At 40.5% G+C, this 20,403-nt stretch overlaps 4 protein-coding genes and 2 long non-coding RNA genes across 11 annotated transcripts in view; 3 read left to right on the top strand and 3 right to left on the bottom strand.

The window, feature by feature from the left end:
* Positions 1–9,186, bottom strand: part of LOC124312831 — a 154,738-nt gene extending 145,552 nt beyond the window's left edge. Inside the window, exons 1-2 of the mRNA XM_046777322.1 lie at positions 9,042–9,186; positions 8,784–8,929 (exon numbers count right to left, since the gene is read on the bottom strand). The gene's annotated coding sequence lies outside the window, so the exon portion shown is untranslated. The remainder of the gene's footprint in view (positions 1–8,783; positions 8,930–9,041) is intronic.
* LOC124312826 (exportin-1-like) overlaps positions 1–20,403 on the top strand; it is a 639,300-nt gene that overhangs the window by 462,280 nt on the left and 156,617 nt on the right. The gene's annotated exons all lie outside the window — the stretch shown is intronic.
* Positions 4,526–11,231, top strand: LOC124313485. Of its 3 annotated transcripts, none has more exons than XM_046778436.1 (4): positions 4,526–4,636; positions 4,779–4,961; positions 5,148–5,282; positions 10,988–11,047. In XM_046778436.1, the coding sequence occupies exons 1-4, from the start codon at positions 4,619–4,621 to the stop codon at positions 11,030–11,032; spliced, it is 381 nt and encodes a 126-aa protein (XP_046634392.1). In that variant the 5' UTR covers positions 4,526–4,618; the 3' UTR covers positions 11,033–11,047. The 3 variants fall into 3 exon arrangements, with proteins under 3 accessions (XP_046634392.1, XP_046634391.1, XP_046634393.1); XM_046778435.1 differs by lacking the exon at positions 10,988–11,047 and adding an exon at positions 5,396–5,560; XM_046778437.1 differs by lacking the exons at positions 4,526–4,636; positions 4,779–4,961; positions 5,148–5,282 and adding exons at positions 10,159–10,295; positions 10,436–10,618; positions 10,790–10,897 and having other exon boundaries at positions 10,988–11,231.
* Positions 11,605–20,403, bottom strand: part of LOC124313628 — a 25,433-nt gene continuing 16,634 nt past the window's right edge. The window contains exons 6-11 of one of the 2 annotated variants that reach the window (XR_006910912.1): positions 20,031–20,155; positions 15,643–15,825; positions 14,532–14,656; positions 12,185–12,284; positions 11,952–12,108; positions 11,605–11,694 (exon numbers count right to left, since the gene is read on the bottom strand). This is a non-coding gene — a long non-coding RNA (uncharacterized LOC124313628). Of the gene's footprint in view, positions 11,695–11,951; positions 12,109–12,184; positions 12,285–14,211; positions 14,657–15,642; positions 15,826–20,030; positions 20,156–20,403 lie in introns of those variants that run through there. The other variant, XR_006910911.1, reaches the window with a different exon arrangement.
* LOC124313487 lies at positions 13,247–19,870 on the top strand. Of its 3 annotated transcripts, none has more exons than XM_046778441.1 (4): positions 13,247–13,357; positions 13,500–13,682; positions 13,869–14,003; positions 14,117–14,281. In XM_046778441.1, exons 1-4 carry the CDS (start codon positions 13,340–13,342, stop codon positions 14,159–14,161), a joined length of 381 nt encoding a protein of 126 aa, XP_046634397.1. In that variant the 5' UTR covers positions 13,247–13,339; the 3' UTR covers positions 14,162–14,281. The 3 variants fall into 3 exon arrangements, with proteins under 3 accessions (XP_046634397.1, XP_046634398.1, XP_046634399.1); XM_046778442.1 differs by lacking the exon at positions 14,117–14,281 and adding an exon at positions 19,627–19,686 and having other exon boundaries at positions 13,256–13,357; XM_046778443.1 differs by lacking the exons at positions 13,247–13,357; positions 13,500–13,682; positions 13,869–14,003; positions 14,117–14,281 and adding exons at positions 18,807–18,943; positions 19,075–19,257; positions 19,429–19,536; positions 19,627–19,870.
* Positions 16,409–17,821, bottom strand: LOC124313704. Its single transcript, XR_006911009.1, has 3 exons — positions 17,730–17,821; positions 17,391–17,617; positions 16,409–16,519 (listed from the first exon to the last, which is right to left on the bottom strand). It is a non-coding gene; the product is annotated as an uncharacterized LOC124313704 (long non-coding RNA).

Here is a 20,403-nt window from a genome sequence, read left to right as displayed (position 1 = left end):
CGGAGCATTTTTTTCCGGTATTTCGGATGCTGTTAACTTAACTTTTTTGGGGGGGCAGTTACTTTGAGTATCGTAACTTTTGGGTAAAAAAAAAAGATAGTTGACACTGGTAGCCTATATCCTATATGCAAACACTAAATGTGGGAATCAATTTCAACGTAAGGAATCAATCTTAAAATCCTAAAATAGAACTTGATTCGTTTTCTCATTGATTAATAAATTCTTGGGTTTACCTTTACTGGTTAAGCTGCTGCTGGGTTCCGGTTCCTCAATCACGTCCGGCAATAAGTCCTGAGCAGGCGGTGGAACTGGTTGTGGGCCGGTTCCTCGACTGGACAGTAGCGGAAGTCGCCCTATAGTATCTCGGGCGGAGAGCGTCGGCGAGTTGTTCCGCGTTAAGGTGCCTTCTTGCTATTTCCAAGATCGGCTGCAAGTGAGGGGCAAGAGCACCGGGTGGTAGCTGTTCGTCCGGGATCGGCTCTCGCGGTGGTGGACGAGGTGATGGTTCCACCCAGGCTGGCAGCAGCCCTTCCCGGCGCAACTGCGCTCTCTTGATTCGTTGGCTCCGTTTGCCTATGTTGATGGAGGTTTTGGAGACCTTTCGGCTCCTCTACAGTTTGTTGAGACGAGAGAGAGAAAAGAATGTTATTTCTAATTCAAAAAAATAAAAAAAGGCGAGAAAAAACGAACACGGGAATACTACACACGAACAGACAGAAGAAAGGGACGAGTGCACGATTTCTTGGCTTAGGCCAATCTGTGGGCCTATGATGGGTCGGCGTGGCTAATGGTCGCCCCCTCAGGCTAGCCCGACAATGAAAGGCGAGAAAAATTTGAGAAGGATTTGATGAATTTTTGGGCATAAGTTCCTCCCCTACTCGTCGTTTTTTGTTCTTACAATTTAAATTAATTTGGGCAAATTTTACAAAAAAGGGGAACAAATATCAACGTTTGGGGGGTCTCGAGTCGTGTTGTGTAGCCCCAACCGGCTTCACAGTTTTTTAGTTTTGAGTGTTTTTGTTTTGAGAGGGAGGACACGGTGTTGCACTGAATTAAACAACCGTTCGAAGGACCATGTTAAAACTTGTAATGAATAATGTTCGGCGTGTCGAGCCTGTACTTACAGTTTTAATAGAAGAAGTAAATTGGACACAAACAAAAGTGTCCTTTTCTCTCTCGTATAATTTAACACACTGACGATTGTACAGTAAATTCAGAGGGGCGTAAACAATTGGAGGGAAGGGAAATAACGAGTGGAGTTGGAGCCACCTATCGGGGGCCCCTTAGGCAATAGTCGCTCAAGAGCGCCGGTGTTGATACGCGGCGTCCGGATCTCGTCGTCGTTGTTTGTTGCGGATTATTCCCAACAACAGTTTTAGACTTCTAAACTTTCTACTTTTCTAGGACTCATGCTAGGACTGAAATTTAGCTCGTCTTCAATTACAGCGGTGGCGATTGGTACTAAAAATTTGAATTGTGTTTTGTATGTTTTGAAAGCGCGAAATAAATAAATAAAACTTCAACGTGGACAGCAATCAGTATTTTTACTTCCGTGTGATACGGCCTGAACTCAGAAGCTCCTCGATCCTAACAAGTTGCGTCTTTGCGATTGTAATTTTTCTAGAAAGGCTCAGAATGCTGGCCGATGTTGCAATTTTTGTGGATGTTCCTTCATTTCTGCTGGTTGTTGGTAAAAATATTTCCCTTTTTTAGCTGAAACGTCATGTGCATTATTCAGTTCACTTTCTCAAAAGGTTCCAGTCGGTTGGATATCCAAATCCAGCTCAAACGAGTTGATGGCTCCTAATGTTATGAGCAAGAATGGCAGGTTCTTCAATGCTGAGATTTCGTAGAAAAATCGAAAAGAAAACGTGAAATAACAACTATTTGCATAATGGACGCAGAACAAATTTTTTAAAAAGTTCGGAAACTGAACAAGTTTAATTTTTCAAACTCCGGTTCAAGTCGGTTGTCGAGACTCTCGGGGATTCACCTTCAATGACGTGTCGTGTAATGCAATCAACGAGAAATCTAAGATATAAGCCTTTCTAAAAATAATTTCGGAATTCAAAATTGATATCGATTGTTATCAATAAAGAAAATCCCAACGCGCCGGATGTAAAAAGCCTAAGAATGATTCTGCGTTGAATTCACTTGACAATCGTCATTCAAGTTAGTCCATCCAGCAGCCGCTTTCATCAACACAAGAGTAAAAAAACGCTGGTAAAAGTTTCGGTGTTCATTTCTAATGCAACTATTACTTATTAATAAAACTGTCGGTCTAAACAGATGGGTTTGTGCTGCGCACTGTTGGTTGTTTGGTACCATGGCTGAGGCGCGGGAAAGAGTTGGACGGAACGAACAGCAAGATGGACACGACGGGCCGCTTGTTATCAAACAGCTGACAGTCTCAAGGACTCGATGGGCATGGAGACGGGGGATGCAATGGACGTGGTCAATAACGAAGAGAATTGCAACGATAGTTTAACCTCGTTTCGCCTTTATCTAAATACATTAATTGCATTTTTAAAAAATCCCTCAAAATCCTATTCCTACCCTATTCAATCCAGCTGTTCGTTTAAAAAACCAAAAGAACAACGGAGAAAAAGGCGGAGTAGATGGAACGGTGTAGTAGAGTGTAGTAGGAGGGTGGGTCAAGATAAGGTTAGGTGAGTCCGGATTGCATAACCTTGAACAAAAAGAAACCTGTTTCCCCCCACCCCTTCACAAAAAAACGCCCAAACAAATGGCCGACAATCATGATAATGGACAAATCATAACCAATAAAAGAAGAATAATGACATGGAGACCAAATAATCCTACCTGGATTTGAAACTGCTAATCATTCCGGACAAATTTTACATGAGGGAAGGCACTCCAGGCAGTAGGTTAGAGTTAGACTATACACACAAAACTATTGACACAAAATGTGTCCACCACAAATTCAATTCCGAGAAAAAAAATTTCTTTTTTTTTAAATTTCGTTGAAGACATAAACTTTTCATTACATATCTCAACATTAATTTTTATAACTTAACACGAATTTAAAAAACAAAAGGGCAACGGAGCAAATGCGTAGTAGCGCAAGCTGAAACGGTGTATAGTAGAGTGTAGTAGGAGGGTGGGTCGAGACGAGGTTGGGTAAGTGAAATTCTCATCCGGATTGCATAAACTTGAACAAAGAAAACCAGTCCCCTCCGCCACAAAAAGAAACGCCGACAATCTAACACCTATCAAATCTAATCTAAGATGCCGAAATATTCCTTATTTGGATTTGAAACTGCAAATGATTCCGGAATCCTGACAAATATATCTAAGAGTGCAGGTCCATAAGGGCAGGCAGTATAGGTTGAACTGTCACATAAAACATAATTGACACAATGTCCACTATCAATTCAATTCCGAAAAAAGAAAATTGTAATTTGGTTGACGAATAAGACGTATCTTTGACAGTTATTCTCACCGGATGAGACTTTTCTCACTCAGAAGTAATCGGATGTAAATTTGCATATGGAGACTGGAGAGCAGCTAGCCATTTTCACCATTTTCGTTCTCGAGTGCACCTGAAAATAAGCAGACGGCAGATTGACCAAATTGTTTGTTATTGATATTAAAATTGTCCTTTTTTCGGCTTTCGTGTGATGAATAATGTCTTCATTCGATAGAATCGATACAGTTGCAATTGGTACCGAATCCATTATCAATCAAGGAAGGATGATTTCACAAAATTTTTATTTTGACATGAAGGAAGGGCAGGGGAATATCAAAATGTTGAGCTTTGTAATTTGTACAAAATTGACAAATTAATTTGACAATCAACAGTAAAATGAATTGTCCTATCCTGGTAGGTTAATATTTTAAAATCAATTTTTACCCCACTATAGCATATAAATGATTCACGCGGTAATAATAATTATTTTGGCAATCAATGACAGCTGAGCCTTTGTGTTATGTTGGCCATTACCTGTTGAGCCATCGAACATCTGATTAGTCCCATCGCACATATTCAACACATCTGTCGTTGAATCTAATTAGAATGTTGAGCGTGAATTGACATTCGTTTTAGATTTAACGGCGATATTCCATACGTGCACACAGCTGGCCGGCTTCTGTTTCAACACGTTTGTATTTAATGAACTTCAAAGCTATTAAGCTGTTGATGTTGATTTAGAGATCCCCTGTAGCAGTCGTGTTCGGTTCGATAGGGAAAGTAGCCAATATAGACACATCTATTAATTAATGCGGAAATAATAATTAAGCCGCTCCGCGTAAATGTTAACATTTGCTCATCGGAACAAACCAAATAGTATATGCTGGAATGATAATTGCTTGGCACGGGGTTCGGTCTGGATACTGGGCGGCCACGGCCAGCAACATGTTATTGACGCGAAATTATTGACACTACGAAATTCAAACAACCTAATTAATTTTGTGTTTGCATTTATTTCTTTCTATTTGCAGTTGTAGCTGCTGTAGCGAATTAGACGATTCAATCGCACAGTCTCGGACTCGTGAAACCGTATAAAAAGAGCAGGTCCGACAGTAGGTGAGACACTACACTTTGCCTAGCAGCATCACAGCCAGCCCAACTCTTCTTCTCCAACCCAAATCAATCAACATGCGTTTCCAAGTTCAGGTATAACTATAACGACATTTTCCCTTTCTGTTCTTGTTACACTTTTGCACTTGCCATTCGAATGCTGTTCGAGATGTGATTGATGATTGATGTGTAAGTGAATGAGCCCTATACTGTTGTCTAATGATATGCACGCCACCAGATTTTATTGGTGGCTGCCGTCTGCGCTGCGGCTTTGTTCAACGGAGCCTGTTCAGCCCCGACGACGAGCGATGCGCTGCTGGAACCAACATCCCTCGACTTGGAGAGGGCTACTGCTGTTGACGACAACGGAGAAAACGATGAAAATCCAATCCTCATTTTTCTAGCCAAGTTACTTATCAAAGTGAGTTAGTTATACCTAATAATAGTAGCTATATCTAATAACTTCATGTCCATATAATGAATTCTATGCTGCTGTGACATTGACTGATTCTGTACAAATGAGCCTGTGGGCTCGTGTCGTCTCGCCTATCGTTTAGCTATCATCTTATCATTGATTTGACGTGTTTCATCGTTGGTTTATTTACAGCAAATCGGATGCGCTGCCGCAAAGGCCAAAGCTGATAGCTGCGGCCGTCGAGAGCTGTCGGTGATTCCTTCGGTTCCTTTGGTGCCTTTGGTTCCTTTGGACCGCTCACCCGAAGACGACGAATTTGATCAAGTGGTAAATAATACTTCGCCAGTAGACGACCCTAGTGGTCGCGCTCAAAGTTATCTCTAGATGATCAAAGTGATATGCATTCCATCTTACGGTTGATTTTTCATTTCTATATGCAGAGTTTTAGCTGCAGATTAGCCAAATTCATTCGCAGGTTTTGCTAAACCAAACCAAACTACCATCGATTTGAATGGCGAATTTTTCCCGCGTGACGCTCGACTGACCAGCAAGATCATTCCCAATCACAATTGTTGCAGCATAGTGGACCATGTCTGTGTTTCACTCACTATACCTTATCAATAGTTTAGCGTCTTATAAAAGAATTGAATTGCTAAAATACAACGACGGTGTCGGTACAGAGAAAAAATGATTGGAATTCTCGAGCAATTATTCGGCAAATCAAACCCTAACACGTCAATCACAGTCCAAATTCAAAACAATATTGATAACATCAAGTATAGTCTTTGAACTAACTGGCCATCGGCTTCGAAATCTACATGATCAAAAAAGTGAATCCAATTGGGCGTGACTTACCACGTCAGTCTCAGTCGAATTGTGTAATGTTGATGCAGTTCGATAAACGGGTCAATCCAGGTTGTTGCAGCATCCATGTCACTATGTCAGGCTTGCACAGCTTCCTTCAGAAGGCGGCCAAAGTCCTGAAATAAGAAAACGAGCAGAGTTAGCTTGTGAGTTGGTATCATATCATTCGGCGCGTTCAATTGTCCTGCTCGACTATGACACTCAACAATTCCCCGACGAATTACATAAGAGTTAGTTGATGATAATAAGTTTGTTTGAACGATAATGGCCTACATACATTTGGCTTTTAGTTGGAGCCGCCGATTGCTATTGTTGCCGAACCGCCTATATCGCGAATAACGTCTACACTTCAAGTGGACATAGGCCTACTGTCAGCTCGCATTACCAACCCAGAAAACGGGTTCCAACTTCCAATGCAAGTGGAGGACATTAGAGTAACCGGTGCACATCCGCATTGTTAACCAAATAGTTTGCATCGAGCATGAAATGAATTGGATTGAACTCTTTTTTTTCCATCAGTGAGGAGCAATAAGGAATTTAAAACAAATCAAAAAGTCATATCAGAATTGACGTATTCGAAGTTGGAAACGATAGCTTGATTTTTGAGACTCATGGTAACTCAAATAGTTTGGGATTCCTAGCATCGATCAACAAATAATCTGATTTTGCAGGTACGAAACGCAGACAAGGACCAATTAATGGATAAATGGTTGTCAGTGTTGATAAAAAAGCCAAATTGTTAAAACATACTAATTGAAAAAGAAAATTGCTAAATGCTATAGGAATTTTTTTACAACCGGGAGATATGAACAACAGCTGTTTTGGTCATTCAAAACTAAGTGAACCAACTCTATCAATCATCTAGCTTCACTTGCGAATGATAAGTGGGGGGCGGGAAAGACCAACGACTATTAGTCAATGGATAGCTCGTCACAATCCAAAAAAAAACTTGGTGGGTTGCACTATTAGTTGAAGTGAAAACTATCTGGAATGTAGTCTCCTGTTTGGTTCTAACGTAAACGATCGCTTTCTCAAACGCCATACATCGATAGATCTGTAGACGAAAATTCTCAAAAAGAACAAATCATGTTTGATTTCTTACCTTGACTGGAAAGAACGAAAAAGAAGTGTGAAGACTCGATGAAGGAGGATTCTTGCGGTTCATTCGATGAATAAGGACGTCCCCGTGAATACGTTCACATTCACATGAACGTACACGAGGACTCTGAGGGAAGAGGTGATGAAAAAATCGCCGGATCCACTAATAAGCAAACGGAAGGTCGACCTAAAACGACAAATGTGAAAAATTTTTATTATTAATACAATTTATTATGACACACAGGATTTCTCCATTTGTAAAATTTGTTCCCGAATTTAAAATTTTAATAATAAACTTTAAAATTTGCCACATCAATAAGTCATCATAAATTTACAGGACAGTTTTGTGAACGTTGCCTCCTCTCAATGATTTACAACACACCAAATGTCCTTTGTCAACGTCCCATGGGCGTGAAAAACTCGACATTTTGACTTTATTATATCAGTAGATGGCAGCCATTGTATCAAGAAAATAAAAGAAATTTCAAAATTCCAAACTTCCTTCATAGGATCTACTGAGCATCGTTCTAGTCTGAACATTGTGCGCTATCCTGACCGTGAGCGATGACTTTCAGACAGGATCGCCAGCCAAAACGGACAATCAAATCAACATCCTCTACGAGACCCCTTGGTTCCGGTTTCCCTACCCATGTAATGACAACGAACGATTGAAAATTGCCTAAAAAATTAAAACAACATGTCAAAAATTGACAGGCCAATGGAGTGTGCCGACGGTGAGCGTAGCGGCCGGGTCCGGGATGTTGGCGGGAGTTTTGGCTTCGGCCATCGAGAGCATCGGAGATTATTATGCTTGGGCAAGATTGTGGCAGGTACCCGACCACCTCCGGTTCACGCAATGGACCGAGGGATTGCCATCGAAGGACTCGGTTGCATTCTGGCCGGCCTGTGGGGATCTGGAAATGAAACGACGAGTTATTCGGAAAACATTGGATCCATGGGCGTTACCAAAGTAAAAATTCGAAAAAATCGAATGAAAGAAAAAGTCAGATTTAACAAATGTTTCCGGTTATGTAGGGTTGGGGGTGATTCAAGCGGCCGCTTTAATGATGAGGGTCTTTGGTTTCTTGTCGAAATTTGGCGCCCTTTTTATTACCATCCCAGAGCCAATTATCGGTGGCATATTCTGCGTTCTGTTTGGAATGATTGCAGCCAAGCTGGTTTGGCAAAATTACAATTTCTCGACCTCAACTCGTCAAGAAATTTGCTCGTCCCCGGCTCCTCCATCTTTTTCTCTTTAGTGAACTGTCAGATAGGGAAAAAGGAAATCTGACTTGCTTTTAACGACTAATTTCTAATGATTCTCAGGTTCTATCTCAATAGATGAAAGCCAATCCTGGTGCCATCAACAGTGGGTCACAAATCTTTGATCAGATGGTTACAGTTTTGATGGGCACCAGCATGTGCATCACAGCAGGTGCTTTGGGTTCTTTTTAAGACAACACCATTCCAGGTAAAATAGTTCAACAAATAAATAAATTTAAAACAAAATCTTTTGATGAAAAGATTTCCCTGAAAGGTACTGACAAAGAAAAAGGACTGACTAAGTGGCTGGCCCATCCTGATTCTAATACAAAAAGCAGCAATGAAGAGTCAGCTCAAAAATGAGAATTGCCTCAGTGCACTTATGACATCCCCCTCATCACTCCTCGGTTGAAAAGGTGGCCCCTTTCATTCTGCAATAATTTCTTCTTGGTACATTGACTGACCAAAAATTATTGGTGTGTCATTATTACAAAAAACAACAGACAAGAATGAACTGCTTACTTGTCTTTCCTGCCTAAGATCCTATCGGGCAGAAGTAAAGAGTGGGAAGGCAAAGAGCTGGTGGAGAACAAGTGCGAAGACAAGGCGAATGGTAAAACAGCTGCAATTTGGATGTCCCCTGTGGAGTGGTGACAGGCTTGATTGATCAAAATCTTCACCTACAGTTCCCCGTCAGCTGCCTGATAAGGATACGACGTACGTGGTTGTAACAACTGCTTCTCTTACACCTTGCAACATCACCACACAAATAATATGGTTAGTTAACTCATTACCTGACAAATTTCTTTAAATTCACTTGGATGCTATTCTTGATTCTCCCATTAATGTTAACACAAATACCTTGTTCATAATTGCTGAGTAGGGAATAGCTATGTAGATTTAACTTTCGAAACGTTCACGTTCGCCAGCTGACCGTCCTCGTGAAGTGATCGTCTGCTTTTTAATAAAGATTGCAATGGCAACAGCGGCAGTGATGCCTAAATTTTTCGATTATTTTCACTTTTGAACTGACTTAATTACGGGGCAGCTAAATATTTAGTTGGATTGGACATGACATTTTTTTGGAACTTGTATAAATAACGTGATAAGTGCAAAACTTGGGCTGCGCTACATTATCCCGAAGTTAGACTTTTCGCATATGATAAAAGGGTTATTAGTCTGATAAGATAATATTTCCCAGCTTCTTTTCGATTTTTTTTTGGAACACTTTCTTGTGCTGCGCATCAGAGACAAACTGATATAATGTGTCTTTATTACGTAACAAGTCACACTCAGGCATATAGAATAGAATCTAAATAAGAACAACAACTGTAGTTGATTGTTGGCCTGATACGCAGGACTCATCTTGGCTGCTATTTTGCATAACTCGATACATCATTATATCATTAAAACTGCTCTCATGCTTTGAAAGAAAATATGACTTGGTTATTAAATGTTGTCCGCTTTTGATAATGAGCCATTGAATATTTGATTATTCCCAACGCACATATTCAACACATCTGTCGTTGAATCTAATTAGAATGCTGATCGTGAATTGAAATTCGTTTTGGATTCTACGGCGATATTCCGTACGTGCACAGAGCTGGCTGCCAGCTGTGACAACACTTTTTTATTGAATGTTTATTTAATTTAGAGATCCCCTGTAGCACTCGTCGTCGGTTCGATAGGGAAAGTAGCCAATATAGACACATCTATTAATTAATGCGGAAATTGTAATTAAGCTGCTCCGCGTAAATGTTAACATTTGCTCATCGGAACAAACCAAATAGTATATGCTGGAATGATAATTGCTTGGCACGGGTTCGGTCTGGATACTGGGCGCCCAGCAACTTATTATTGACGCTAAATTATTGACACTACGAAATTCGAACAAGCAACCTAATTAATTTTCTGTTTGTCATTTGCTGCGGTTATTTTATTTTATTTTGTTTGAATTTCGTAGCATCACAGCAGCATTCACGTACGACTCGTGAAACCGTATAAAAAGAGCAGGTCCAACAGTAGGTGAGACACTACACTTTGCCTAGCAGCATCACAGCCAACCCAACTCTTCTTCTCCAACCCAAATCAATCAACATGCGTTTCCAAGTTCAGGTATAACTATAACGACATTTTCCCTTTCTGTTCTTGTTACACTTTTCCACTTGCCATTCGAATGCCGTTCGAGATGATTGATGATTGATGTGTAAGTGAATGAGTCCTATACTGTTGTCTAATGATATGCACGCCACCAGATTTTATTGATGGCTGCCGTCTGCGCTGCGGCTTTGTTCCACGGAGCCTGTTCAGCCCCGACGACGAGCGATGCGCTGCTAGAACCAACATCCCTCGACTTGGAGAGGACTACTGCTGTCGACGACGTCGAAGAAAACGATGAAAATGTAATCCTCAAATATCTAGTCAAGAAATTTATCAAAGTGAGTTATACCTCCATATCTATATCTAACTCCGTGTCCATATAATGAATTCTATGCTTCTGTTACACTGAATCTTTACAAATGAGCCTGTGGGCTCGTGTCGTCTCGCCTATTATCGGAGCTATTATGTTATCATTTGTTTGACGTGTTTCATCGTTGCTTTATTTACAGAAAGTCGGATGCGCTGTCGCAAAGGCCAAAGTTGAGAGGTGCGGTTCTCGAGAGCTGTCGGGTATTCCTTTGGACCGCTCACCCGAAGACGACGAGTTGGACGAAGTGGTAAATTCACGCTTAAAGTTATCTCTATAATATGATCAAAGTGATATGCATTCCGCCATCTGACGATTGATTTTTCATTTCTATATGCAGAGTTTTAGCTGCAAATTTGCCAAATTCATTCGCAAGTTTTGCTAAACCAAACCAAACTACCATCGATTTGAAAAGCGAATTTCTCCCGCGTGACGCTCGACCAAGATCATTCCCAATCACATCAACTGTTGCAGCATAGTGTGTGTGTGTATCACTCACTTACTGACTTATCAATAGTATAGCGTCTAATAAAAGAATTGAAATGCTAAAATACAACGGCAGTGTCGGTACAGAGAAAAAATGATTGGAATTCTCGAGAAATCATTCGGCAAATCAAACCCTAACACGTTAATCACAGTCCAAATTCAAAACAATATTGATAACATCATAGTCATAGTCATTGTTGATTTGAACTGTGATGGGCTTCGAGATCTACAAAGTGAATCCAATTGGGCGTGACTTACCACATCAGTCTCAGTCGAATTGTGTAATGTTGATGCAGTTCGATAAACGGGTCAATCCAGGTTGTTGCAGCATCCATGTCAACATGTCAGGCTTGCACAGCTTCCGTCAGAAGGCGACCAAATTCCTGAAATAAGAAAACGAGCAGAGTTAGCTTGTGAGTTGGTAAAATAACAATCAAATAGGCGTGTCTCACCTCCCAAAAACTACGGTGACAATGACTAGCTTCTTCGAATTCCATTTCGGTCTCGTCTCATTGGTTTTCTCGATCGACGGCTGTGACTCTCGAAAACCAGCAAGTTCAACTATATCAAGGGATGACCAGAATATAAACGTCAGCATATCTCAACATTAATTTTTATAACTTAACACGAATTTAAAAAACAAAAGGGCAACGGAGCAAATGCGTAGTAGCGCAAGCTGAAACGGTGTATAGTAGAGTGTAGTAGGAGGGTGGGTCGAGACGAGGTTGGGTAAGTGAAATTCTCATCCGGATTGCATAAACTTGAACAAAGAAAACCAGTCCCCTCCGCCACAAAAAGAAACGCCGACAATCTAACACCTATCAAATCTAATCTAAGACGCCGAAATATTCCTTATTTGGATTTGAAACTGCAAATGATTCCGGAATCCTGACAAATTTATCCAAGAGTGCAGGTCCATAAGGGCAGGCAGTATAGGTTGAACTGTCACATAAAACATAATTGACACAATGTCCACTATCAATTCAATTCCGAAAAAAGAAAATTGTAATTTGGTTGACGAATAAGACGTATCTTTGACAGTTATTCTCACCGGATGAGACTTTTCTCACTCAGAAGTAATCGGATGTAAATTTGCATATGGAGACTGGAGAGCAGCTAGCCATTTTCACCATTTTCGTTCTCGAGTGCCACTGAAAATAAGCAGACGGCAGATTGACCAAATTGTTTGTTATTGATATTAAAATTGTCCTTTTTTCGGCTTTCGTGTGATGAATAATGTCTTCATTCGATAGAATCGATACAGTTGCAATTGGTACCGAATCCATTATCAATCAAGGAAGGATGATTTCACAAAATTTTTATTTTGACATGAAGGAAGGGCAGGGGAATATCAAAATGTTGAGCTTTGTAATTTGTACAAAATTGACAAATTAATTTGACAATCAACAGTAAAATGAATTGTCCTATACTGGTAGGTTAATATTTTAAAATCAATTTTTACCCCACTATAGCATATAAATGATTCACGCGGTAATAATAATTATTTTGGCAATCAATGACAGCTGAGCCTTTGTGTTATGTTGGCCATTACCTGTTGAGCCATCGAACATCTGATTAGTCCCATCGCACATATTCAACACATCTGTCGTTGAATCTAATTAGAATGTTGAGCGTGAATTGACATTCGTTTTAGATTTAACGGCGATATTCCATACGTGCACACAGCTGGCCGGCTTCTGTTTCAACACGTTTGTATTTAATGAACTTCAAAGCTATTAAGCTGTTGATGTTGATTTAGAGATCCCCTGTAGCAGTCGTGTTCGGTTCGATAGGGAAAGTAGCCAATATAGACACATCTATTAATTAATGCGGAAATAATAATTAAGCCGCTCCGCGTAAATGTTAACATTTGCTCATCGGAACAAACCAAATAGTATATGCTGGAATGATAATTGCTTGGCACGGGGTTCGGTCTGGATACTGGGCGGCCACGGCCAGCAACATGTTATTGACGCGAAATTATTGACACTACGAAATTCAAACAACCTAATTAATTTTGTGTTTGCATTTATTTCTTTCTATTTGCAGTTGTAGCTGCTGTAGCGAATTAGACGATTCAATCGCACAGTCTCGGACTCGTGAAACCGTATAAAAAGAGCAGGTCCGACAGTAGGTGAGACACTACACTTTGCCTAGCAGCATCACAGCCAGCCCAACTCTTCTTCTCCAACCCAAATCAATCAACATGCGTTTCCAAGTTCAGGTATAACTATAACGACATTTTCCCTTTCTGTTCTTGTTACACTTTTGCACTTGCCATTCGAATGCTGTTCGAGATGTGATTGATGATTGATGTGTAAGTGAATGAGCCCTATACTGTTGTCTAATGATATGCACGCCACCAGATTTTATTGGTGGCTGCCGTCTGCGCTGCGGCTTTGTTCAACGGAGCCTGTTCAGCCCCGACGACGAGCGATGCGCTGCTGGAACCAACATCCCTCGACTTGGAGAGGGCTACTGCTGTTGACGACAACGGAGAAAACGATGAAAATCCAATCCTCATTTTTCTAGCCAAGTTACTTATCAAAGTGAGTTAGTTATACCTAATAATAGTAGCTATATCTAATAACTTCATGTCCATATAATGAATTCTATGCTGCTGTGACATTGACTGATTCTGTACAAATGAGCCTGTGGGCTCGTGTCGTCTCGCCTATCGTTTAGCTATCATCTTATCATTGATTTGACGTGTTTCATCGTTGGTTTATTTACAGCAAATCGGATGCGCTGCCGCAAAGGCCAAAGCTGATAGCTGCGGCCGTCGAGAGCTGTCGGTGATTCCTTCGGTTCCTTTGGTGCCTTTGGTTCCTTTGGACCGCTCACCCGAAGACGACGAATTTGATCAAGTGGTAAATAATACTTCGCCAGTAGACGACCCTAGTGGTCGCGCTCAAAGTTATCTCTAGATGATCAAAGTGATATGCATTCCATCTTACGGTTGATTTTTCATTTCTATATGCAGAGTTTTAGCTGCAGATTAGCCAAATTCATTCGCAGGTTTTGCTAAACCAAACCAAACTACCATCGATTTGAATGGCGAATTTTTCCCGCGTGACGCTCGACTGACCAGCAAGATCATTCCCAATCACAATTGTTGCAGCATAGTGGACCATGTCTGTGTTTCACTCACTATACCTTATCAATAGTTTAGCGTCTTATAAAAGAATTGAATTGCTAAAATACAACGACGGTGTCGGTACAGAGAAAAAATGATTGGAATTCTCGAGCAATTATTCGGCAAATCAAACCCTAACACGTCAATCACAGTCCAAATTCAAAACAATATTGATAACATCAAGTATAGTCTTTGAACTAACTGGCCATCGGCTTCGAAATCTACATGATCAAAAAAGTGAATCCAATTGGGCGTGACTTACCACGTCAGTCTCAGTCGAATTGTGTAATGTTGATGCAGTTCGATAAACGGGTCAATCCAGGTTGTTGCAGCATCCATGTCACTATGTCAGGCTTGCACAGCTTCCTTCAGAAGGCGGCCAAAGTCCTGAAATAAGAAAACGAGCAGAGTTAGCTTGTGAGTTGGTATCATATCATTCGGCGCGTTCAATTGTCCTGCTCGACTATGACACTCAACAATTCCCCGACGAATTACATAAGAGTTAGTTGATGATAATAAGTTTGTTTGAACGATAATGGCCTACATACATTTGGCTTTTAGTTGGAGCCGCCGATTGCTATTGTTGCCGAACCGCCTATATCGCGAATAACGTCTACACTTCAAGTGGACATAGGCCTACTGTCAGCTCGCATTACCAACCCAGAAAACGGGTTCCAACTTCCAATGCAAGTGGAGGACATTAGAGTAACCGGTGCACATCCGCATTGTTAACCAAATAGTTTGCATCGAGCATGAAATGAATTGGATTGAACTCTTTTTTTTCCATCAGTGAGGAGCAATAAGGAATTTAAAACAAATCAAAAAGTCATATCAGAATTGACGTATTCGAAGTTGGAAACGATAGCTTGATTTTTGAGACTCATGGTAACTCAAATAGTTTGGGATTCCTAGCATCGATCAACAAATAATCTGATTTTGCAGGTACGAAACGCAGACAAGGACCAATTAATGGATAAATGGTTGTCAGTGTTGATAAAAAAGCCAAATTGTTAAAACATACTAATTGAAAAAGAAAATTGCTAAATGCTATAGGAATTTTTTTACAACCGGGAGATATGAACAACAGCTGTTTTGGTCATTCAAAACTAAGTGAACCAACTCTATCAATCATCTAGCTTCACTTGCGAATGATAAGTGGGGGGCGGGAAAGACCAACGACTATTAGTCAATGGATAGCTCGTCACAATCCAAAAAAAAACTTGGTGGGTTGCACTATTAGTTGAAGTGAAAACTATCTGGAATGTAGTCTCCTGTTTGGTTCTAACGTAAACGATCGCTTTCTCAAACGCCATACATCGATAGATCTGTAGACGAAAATTCTCAAAAAGAACAAATCATGTTTGATTTCTTACCTTGACTGGAAAGAACGAAAAAGAAGTGTGAAGACTCGATGAAGGAGGATTCTTGCGGTTCATTCGATGAATAAGGACGTCCCCGTGAATACGTTCACATTCACATGAACGTACACGAGGACTCTGAGGGAAGAGGTGATGAAAAAATCGCCGGATCCACTAATAAGCAAACGGAAGGTCGACCTAAAACGACAAATGTGAAAAATTTTTATTATTAATACAATTTATTATGACACACAGGATTTCTCCATTTGTAAAATTTGTTCCCGAATTTAAAATTTTAATAATAAACTTTAAAATTTGCCACATCAATAAGTCATCATAAATTTACAGGACAGTTTTGTGAACGTTGCCTCCTCTCAATGATTTACAACACACCAAATGTCCTTTGTCAACGTCCCATGGGCGTGAAAAACTCGACATTTTGACTTTATTATATCAGTAGATGGCAGCCATTGTATCAAGAAAATAAAAGAAATTTCAAAATTCCAAACTTCCTTCATAGGATCTACTGAGCATCGTTCTAGTCTGAACATTGTGCGCTATCCTGACCGTGAGCGATGACTTTCAGACAGGATCGCCAGCCAAAACGGACAATCAAATCAACATCCTCTACGAGACCCCTTGGTTCCGGTTTCCCTACCCATGTAATGACAACGAACGATTGAAAATTGCCTAAAAAATTAAAACAACATGTCAAAAATTGACAGGCCAATGGAGTGTGCCGACGGTGAGCGTAGCGTAGCGTATCGAGAGCATCGGAGATTATTATGCTTGGGCAAGATTGTGGCAGGTACCCGACCACCTCCGGTTCACGCAATGGACCGAGGGATTGCCATCGAAGGACTCGGTTGCATTCTGGCCGGCCTGTGGGGATCTGGAAATGAAACGACGAGTTATTCGGAAAACATTGGATCCATGGGCGTTACCAAAGTAAAAATTCGAAAAAATCGAATGAAAGAAAAAGTCAGATTTAACAAATGTTTCCGGTTATGTAGGGTTGGGGGTGATTCAAGCGGCCGCTTTAATGATGAGGGTCTTTGGTTTCTTGTCGAAATTTGGCGCCCTTTTTATTACCATCCCAGAGCCAATTATCGGTGGCATATTCTGCGTTCTGTTTGGAATGATTGCAGCCAAGCTGGTTTGGCAAAATTACAATTTCTCGACCTCAACTCGTCAAGAAATTTGCTCGTCCCCGGCTCCTCCATCTTTTTCTCTTTAGTGAACTGTCAGATAGGGAAAAAGGAAATCTGACTTGCTTTTAACGACTAATTTCTAATGATTCTCAGGTTCTATCTCAATAGATGAAAGCCAATCCTGGTGCCATCAACAGTGGGTCACAAATCTTTGATCAGATGGTTACAGTTTTGATGGGCACCAGCATGTGCATCACAGCAGGTGCTTTGGGTTCTTTTTAAGACAACACCATTCCAGGTAAAATAGTTCAACAAATAAATAAATTTAAAACAAAATCTTTTGATGAAAAGATTTCCCTGAAAGGTACTGACAAAGAAAAAGGACTGACTAAGTGGCTGGCCCATCCTGATTCTAATACAAAAAGCAGCAATGAAGAGTCAGCTCAAAAATGAGAATTGCCTCAGTGCACTTATGACATCCCCCTCATCACTCCTCGGTTGAAAAGGTGGCCCCTTTCATTCTGCAATAATTTCTTCTTGGTACATTGACTGACCAAAAATTATTGGTGTGTCATTATTACAAAAAACAACAGACAAGAATGAACTGCTTACTTGTCTTTCCTGCCTAAGATCCTATCGGGCAGAAGTAAAGAGTGGGAAGGCAAAGAGCTGGTGGAGAACAAGTGCGAAGACAAGGCGAATGGTAAAACAGCTGCAATTTGGATGTCCCCTGTGGAGTGGTGACAGGCTTGATTGATCAAAATCTTCACCTACAGTTCCCCGTCAGCTGCCTGATAAGGATACGACGTACGTGGTTGTAACAACTGCTTCTCTTACACCTTGCAACATCACCACACAAATAATATGGTTAGTTAACTCATTACCTGACAAATTTCTTTAAATTCACTTGAATGCTATTCTTGATTCTCCCATTAATGTTAACACAAATACCTTGTTCATAATTGCTGAGTAGGGAATAGCTATGTAGATTTAACTTTCGAAACGTTCACGTTCGCCAGCTGACCGTCCTCGTGAAGTGATCGTCTGGTTTTTAATAAAGATTGCAATGGCAACAGCGGCAGTGATGCCTAAATTTTTCGATTATTTTCACTTTTGAACTGACTTAATTACGGGGCAGCTAAATATTTAGTTGGATTGGACATGACATTTTTTTGGAACTTGTATAAATAACGTGATAAGTGCAAAACTTGGGCTGCGCTACATTATCCCGAAGTTAGACTTTTCGCATATGATAAAAGGGTTATTAGTCTGATAAGATAATATTTCCCAGCTTCTTTTAGATAAACTGATATAATGTGTCTTTATTACGTAACAAGTCACACTCAGGCATAGAATAGAATCTAAATAAGAACAACAACTGTAGTTGATTGTTGGCCTGATACGCAGGACTCATCTTGGCTGCTATTTTGCATAACTCGATACATCATTATATCATTAAAACTGCTCTCATGCTTTGAAAGAAAATATGACTTGGTTATTAAATGTTGTCCGCTTTTGATAATGAGCCATTGAATATTTGATTATTCCCAACGCACATATTCAACACATCTGTCGTTGAATCTAATTAGAATGCTGATCGTGAATTGAAATTCGTTTTGGATTCTACGGCGATATTCCGTACGTGCACAGAGCTGGCTGCCAGCTGTGACAACACTTTTTTATTGAATGTTTATTTAATTTAGAGATCCCCTGTAGCACTCGTCGTCGGTTCGATAGGGAAAGTAGCCAATATAGACACATCTATTAATTAATGCGGAAATTGTAATTAAGCCGCTCCGCGTAAATGTTAACATTTGCTCATCGGAACAAACCAAATAGTATATGCTGGAATGATAATTGCTTGGCACGGGGTTCGGTCTGGATACTGGGCGCCCAGCAACTTATTATTGACGCTAAATTATTGACACTACGAAATTCGAACAAGCAACCTAATTAATTTTCTGTTTGTCATTTGCTGCGGTTATTTTATTTTATTTTGTTTGAATTTCGTAGCATCACAGCAGCATTCACGTACGACTCGTGAAACCGTATAAAAAGAGCAGGTCCAACAGTAGGTGAGACACTACACTTTGCCTAGCAGCATCACAGCCAACCCAACTCTTCTTCTCCAACCCAAATCAATCAACATGCGTTTCCAAGTTCAGGTATAACTATAACGACATTTTCCCTTTCTGTTCTTGTTACACTTTTGCACTTGCCATTCGAATGCCGTTCAAGATGATTGATGATTGATGTGTAAGTGAATGAGTCTGTCTAATGATATGCACGCCACCAGATTTTATTGATGGCTGCCGTCTGCGCTGCGGCTTTGTTCAACGGAGCCTGTTCAGCCCCGACGACGAGCGATGCGCTGCTAGAACCAACATCCCTCGACTTGGAGAGGACTACTGCTGTCGACGACGTCGAAGAAAACGATGAAAATGTAATCCTCAAATATCTAGTCAAGAAATTTATCAAAGTGAGTTATACCTCCATATCTATATCTAACTCCGTGTCCATATAATGAATTCTATGCTTCTGTTACACTGAATCTTTACAAATGAGCCTGTGGGCTCGTGTCGTCTCGCCTATTATCGGAGCTATTATGTTATCATTTGTTTGACGTGTTTCATCGTTGCTTTATTTACAGAAAGTCGGATGTGCTGTCGCAAAGGCCAAAGTTGAGAGGTGCGGTTCTCGAGAGCTGTCGGGTATTCCTTTGGACCGCTCACCCGAAGACGACGAGTTGGACGAAGTGGTAAATTCACGCTTAAAGTTATCTCTATAATATGATCAAAGTGATATGCATTCCGCCATCTGACGATTGATTTTTCATTTCTATATGCAGAGTTTTAGCTGCAAATTTGCCAAATTCATTCGCAAGTTTTGCTAAACCAAACCAAACTACCATCGATTTGAAAAGCGAATTTCTCCCGCGTGACGCTCGACCAAGATCATTCCCAATCACATCAACTGTTGCAGCATAGTGTGTGTGTGTATCACTCACTTACTGACTTATCAATAGTATAGCGTCTAATAAAAGAATTGAAATGCTAAAATACAACGGCAGTGTCGGTACAGAGAAAAAATGATTGGAATTCTCGAGAAATCATTCGGCAAATCAAACCCTAACACGTTAATCACAGTCCAAATTCAAAACAATATTGATAACATCATAGTCATAGTCATTGTTGATTTGAACTGTGATGGGCTTCGAGATCTACAAAGTGAATCCAATTGGGCGTGACTTACCACATCAGTCTCAGTCGAATTGTGTAATGTTGATGCAGTTCGATAAACGGGTCAATCCAGGTTGTTGCAGCATCCATGTCAACATGTCAGGCTTGCACAGCTTCCGTCAGAAGGCGACCAAAGTCCTGAAATAAGAAAACGAGCAGAGTTAGCTTGTGAGTTGGTAAAATAACAATCAAATAGGCGTGCCTCACCTCCCAAAAACTACGGTGACAATGACTAGCTTCTTCGAATTCCATTTCGGTCTCGTCTCATTGGTTTTCTCGATCGACGGCTGTGACTCTCGAAAACCAGCAAGTTCAACTATATCAAGGGATGACCAGAATATAAACGTCAGCATATCTCAACATTAATTTTTATAACTTAACACGAA

The sequence above is a fragment of the Daphnia pulicaria genome, chromosome 9, assembly GCF_021234035.1.
Source record: "Daphnia pulicaria isolate SC F1-1A chromosome 9, SC_F0-13Bv2, whole genome shotgun sequence".
In the NCBI taxonomy this organism is placed as follows: Eukaryota; Metazoa; Arthropoda; class Branchiopoda; order Diplostraca; family Daphniidae; genus Daphnia; species Daphnia pulicaria.
This window is presented reverse-complemented; position numbering and strand designations above follow the sequence as displayed.